The sequence below is a fragment of the Phaenicophaeus curvirostris genome, chromosome Z (assembly GCF_032191515.1).
Source record: "Phaenicophaeus curvirostris isolate KB17595 chromosome Z, BPBGC_Pcur_1.0, whole genome shotgun sequence".
In the NCBI taxonomy this organism is placed as follows: domain Eukaryota; kingdom Metazoa; phylum Chordata; class Aves; order Cuculiformes; family Cuculidae; genus Phaenicophaeus; species Phaenicophaeus curvirostris.
Window position 1 is genome coordinate 21,430,297 of NC_091431.1, and position 5,377 is coordinate 21,435,673.

The window sequence follows — 5,377 nt, forward strand, 5'->3', positions numbered from 1 at the left end:
AACTAAAGTTGCATACCACAGGTGAGATAAGTGGCAATTCGATTTTCAAGGCAAAAATTCTCAGTTCACCTTTTTTTTTTTTTTTTTACTAAAAAGTGTTAGATTAGCACTGCACTTATACAACCCTATCCTTGTGATTCTTGAGACAACAAGCCTTTGCTGCTGCCATACCCCCTTGCCTCAGGAAACTCAACCACTATCAAATACTTAATAAACTATCTTTTGACTTAATCCATGCACAGAAGAAAACTAGAGCAGCCATTCAGATGCAATATTATAGGTTTATTTAACACTTATTTTCCACTTGAATAAGCAAAATACAAATTCCAACATTTCGCTGTTTACAAATATACAAAATAAAAGTTTGCTTAAATTTATATTACATATTTATTATGGAAAGAACTATATAGAAAACATTTGTTCTGCTTAAGGCATATTTGGGAATAAACCATTGTACAAACTATTGCACATCGAAACCACAGTGCATTACAGACTGTCTGCATAGTTATTTTCTTTAAAAAAAAAAAGATAAACCAGGCTTATTCACCTGATTTATGTCAATTGGCAATCGGAAGACAAAAATATTTCCTTGTCAGATATGCAGCAGTTTGAGAACTTTGGCTTCCTCTAGAACCAACAGTCACTAAGCACCATGAAATACGCCTTTAAAATATAATTCTGTACCTGAATTTTTCCACCTTTTAACATTGTAATGGCTTTTATAAGGAAAAAAAAGAAAAGTACAAGAAGACATTTACATCTAATATTGCATTGAAAGAAAATTAAGGGAATGTTATTTCCCTGTGTAATATCCCCACCCTCCAAACCGCACATAGTCTGTTTAACCCTGATATCTGTGACTTCCAGTCACTCCATGGCATATTGTAGTCCGGAAATAATTCAAGTTGGATTTACAAATGGAATGATAGAAGATCCAGTCATTGACCCCAATGTTTTTGGTTCTCTTTTCTTCTAAATGCACATATATATATATATATATAAAAGTTGCAGTGTCTGTATGCAATTATCCCTCTTTTCCACTCTTTGGAAAACTTCACCTCTGTAGTGCTTACATTGTGTTCTCTGTCTTGTGGAAGGTCCTTGTGCTGTAAATACTGAAACTCTGTGGCAGCTGGGGAAAAGATCCACTGCTTTGAATTAAAAGTGCCTCTTCATGTGTAAGGCAAGGTGGTCCGACCTAGAAAATGCTCTGTCACACCGTTGGCACTGGAAAGGGCGGTGGCCTGTGTGTTTTCTGTAGTGACGAGTAAGTTCATCAGATCGGGCAAACTTCCATCCACAGCCTTCCCAGTCGCAGTGATAAGGTTTCTCACCTTTATAAAAAGATAGAAAATAAATCACATCAGTTAGGTTGTTGTGGCTACCTCTCCTAACACCTTTCTTTTAAGAAGCACTAACACATGTTGTCCTGGGTAAGAAAAAGGGTGATGTCAAAGAAAATGCAATGAACTTCTTGAAGCAGCTGGAAGCAAACTGCCAAGACTTAACAGCATAAGACTGTCTTTTCAAGATATACAGGTACTGTAAACATCTGTGTCACTGACATCTTGATTAAAATGCTCACTTCCACTGTTTGTTTTGCACGCAAGGCTTCAGAACACAAGTTCAGATAACAGAGTGACATTTTTACCAGCTAATGTTATACCATCAGATAGCAACCAGAAAAAGCTCAGCAGACATTGTGTATTTAGGTTAATTGTAGGCCTCAAGAATTAAACCATAGATGAAAACTGTTTTCATTAGCTCAGCCTGATTAAGAACTCATTCTTAGTGTCTTCACTATAAAAAAAAAAGCTGTTGACAGCAAGATGAGTTTCCCTGACAATTACAAACTCCCAGACCTACACATACTGGAGACAGTGCCGACCAGCTCAGGGCAAACAGGAAGAACTGCTCACTTGACTGATTTTTTCCCCCCCTCACCACTGACATTAGCTGAAAAAGTAGCCCAACTACTGCAACACCAGTAGTTTCTCCCCTTCACGTCTCCTCTTCAGGAGAAAGTTTTAATCAAGTTGACAATTCAGGGATTGAAATTATGCAAATCCTCAGATTATTTAATCATTGTTATGGAATACCCATACCAGCAAAACCGCCCATGAGGTACCCGCTTTCACAAGGCCAGTTACTGCAACACCACACTCAACTGAAAGTTAAAAGTTTGAGCTCAGGCTTAGATACACACTTTGGCAGATTTTATCCAAATTCTCACAGCAGCCAATCAAATGTTAAAACTCTGACTCTTTGGTGATAGTGCAGGGGAAAAGCTGCTCCCACACGTAGGCAAACCACTCCGTAAATGCTGCCTACATAGCCAAAAGCCCCACTCAAAATGGGCCCATCACAGTTTCCTCAGAAAGGGAACGGCAGCTTGCAGACATGCACCATCTCTCACACTAGAGCAAGCCAGAGGCAAAACATTTAACCACAAACTAAGAGAGCAATATCTGAGAGAGGTCTGCTCCCTTCTCAGAGCTGGGCCAACACCATCGAGAGCAATAAATCCCAGCTGACTTCCAACTACCTGCTAGTTAGTTTGCCACATAAGCAAGAGAGAAGCAACGAACTCTGCCTTGGCAAGAAACCCACCCGCTCCTACCTCTGACTCATTCTGAACCATTAAACAAAATGCTGAGCCAAGAAGCAAAGACTGTACAGGACTTCCAGTAGCCAAGGAGAGAGGGGAAAAAAAAGCCCAGAGACCCAGTACAAAAAGATTACAGCTCGCTACTGTTAAGCCTCCTTCTGTGCCCCTTGCTTTTCAGTGTCTAAGCAGCTCACTCCATCCTTCTCAGACCGGGGCATCCCGCTGACCCTGCACAGAACTAACCTGTGTGGGTTCTCAGATGCGCCTTGAGATGAGAGCTCTTGGTGTAGGTTTTACCGCAGCCCGCGTAGTCACAAGTGTGCGTGGCTGTCCTTTTCCTAGGCCACGATCGGCGTCCCCTCTTGGGCTTGGTCTCCTCAGGCAGGCAGCTCCCCGGCGGCATCAGCTCTAAAGACCGACACGGAGGAGTGAGCACAGCCATGGCCAGCGCCAAAGCAGGTGTCCCAGCACGCCCGCTGCCAGAGCACGGGGACTCACCTTGGTACTGGAGCGTGCCGGGCGGCAGCTGCTCCGGGAGGAAGGCGGGGTAACCAGGGGCCGGGGGGTACCCTGGAGGCAGCGGCAGTGGCGTATGGCTCAGCCCTGGGGCGGCAGGGAGACAGTCTCTGCCGCTCAGCATCTCCTCGGGCCCCATCGAAGGCGTCGTCCGGGCGGGCAGCGGGCGGCCCAGGGAGAAGTCGTGCTGGGGGGCTCCTCGGGGGCCGCTCCCGGGCGGCGGCGGGGCCAGAGCACACGTCGGGGCGGCCTCCTGCTTGATTTTTGGGCACATCCGCGGCAGGGGGCTGTAGGGGGGCGCTCCGGGGCCCTCGGCGCCGGGCGGCGGGGCAGCGGGCGGCGGTCCGCTCTTGGGGCTGAGCCCCGGGTGGCTGTACTCGCCCACAGCCTTCACCACGAACTTGCCCTGCAGACTGCCCAGGGGCGGCGGCGCCGCGGGCAGGTACACCGGGTCCAGGTCGGGCCGCATCAGCTCGGCCACGAAGCCTCCCGACGGAGACACGTCGGCGATGTCGGCCAGGTCGAAGGCGCCGGCGGGGCCCGCGTCGCGGCCGCCGCCGTAGAGGAGGCCGGCGGGCTCGGGCCGGGGCGGCGGGTAGGCGAAGGGCCCGGCGGGGCAGGGGCTGGCGGCGGGGGCCGGGGCGGCGGGGGCCACCACCACGGCGGCGGCGGCGGCGGGCTCCTGGTGCATGAGGGAGTTGGAGAGGATGAAGTCGAAGTCCAGCAGCTCGTTGAACTCCTCGGCGTCGCGGCGGGGCCCCAGGGCGGCGGCCTCCAGCTCCGACGGCTCCGCGGGTCGCGGCGTCGGCGGCGGCCGCTTCAGCTGCGACAGCTCCTCCCGCCAGCGCTGCGGGAACACGGGCGGCGGCTCAGCGCCCCAGCTCCCTGCCGCCCCGCCGCGCCCCGGCCGGCCCCGCCGCCGCCGCCCCCGCCCCGGCCCCGTCCCGCGGCGCCGCGACGCCGATACTCACGTTGCCGGGGCCCGCGAGCCGCGCCGCCTTCTCGCGGCCCGCGGCGCCCGCCGCGAAGGTGGCGATGGAGGGCAGGAGCGTACCGCTGAGCGCCATCTCGCACTCGCCGGGGGGCTGCCTGCGGGAGGGGAGAGCACAGCGGCGTCAGGCGGCGGCGCGGCCGCGGGCGGGACGGGGGCCGCGCCCGGCACCCACCGCATCCGCGCCGGGGCGTCGCGCCGAGCCGCCGTGCCGAGCGCCGCCGAGGAGGACGGGGAGCAGGGGAGAGCCGTTCCGGGCTCGGCGCCGCGGGAGCGCCCTTTCTTCCTCGGCCGCTTCTCGCTGCGAGCGAAGGCGCGCTAGCGGCGCCGCGGGCGGGCGGCCGCCGCCCGGCGACGCGGCTCCGGTACCGGCGGGGCGGGGGCTCCAGGCGCTTCCCGGGGAGCCTCGGCCATGGGGGACGTCGGTCGAGGCGCGGTCTTGCCGGCGGCGGGCGAGGGAGAGAGGGAGGGGCCGGCGCGCCCCGTGCGCTGCCGCTCACGCCGCCCGGCCCGCGCCCCGCTCGGCACTACCGACAACCCGCCGCCGCCGCCCCTCTTATAACCTCACCTCGCGCGCGCCACTCCCCCCCGCCCCGTCGCCGCGGCGACGGCGAAAACAAACTGACACGTGGGGAGAGGGGGCGGCGCGCGGGCGCGGCGGGGGGGGCGGGGGGAGGCGGTGACTCCCGCCCCACGCCCCGCCCCGCGTCCCGCCCCGCGCGCTTCTCGCGGCCCCGCGCGGAGCGTACGACGCTGGAGGGGGGGCGGGCGGGCGGCGCGCGCCTCGCCCCGCCCCGCCCCGCCGAGCGCGCGCCGGCCCGGGCTGCCCCGCGCCCCCCCCGAGCGCCGCTGCTTTATAAGCGTAACGCACCTTGCCCGGCCTCTCACAGGTGCTTTTGTAGTTCGTCCTTTTTTTAAATTTTTTTTTTCTTTTTCCTATTTCCTTTTGTTTCTGCCTTTTTTTCTGTTGTTTTGGTATTTTTCTCTTTTCTCTATTTTTCTTTTTTTGCTATACGTTGTTTTGTAAATTTTGTAATTATTTTCTGTATTTTTTCTGTAATTTTCTTTTTTCTGTAATTGTTTTTAATCGATAATTTTCTGTATCTGCTTTTTCTGTAGCTTTTTGGGGTTTTTTTTCTGATTTTTTCCCCATATTTTTATTTTTTCTTATTTTTTTTTGTATTTTCCTTTTCTTCTGCATTTTTTAGTAATTTTTTTCTGTACCTTTTTTCTTATTTTTTTTCTGCATATTTTTTCCTATT

The 5,377-nt window shown here is 54.0% G+C and overlaps 1 protein-coding gene across 1 annotated transcript; it reads right to left on the reverse strand.

Moving 5' to 3' along the window:
- Positions 1-261: 261 nt before the first annotated feature.
- Positions 262-4,378, reverse strand: KLF4 (KLF transcription factor 4). Its single transcript, XM_069880322.1, is given in 5 exon segments — positions 262-1,334; positions 2,852-3,016; positions 3,107-3,971; positions 4,096-4,218; positions 4,221-4,378. Coding segments are annotated over 5 exon segments (1,404 nt in total). The 5' UTR covers positions 4,296-4,378; the 3' UTR covers positions 262-1,158.
- Between the last annotated feature and the right edge of the window lie 999 nt (positions 4,379-5,377).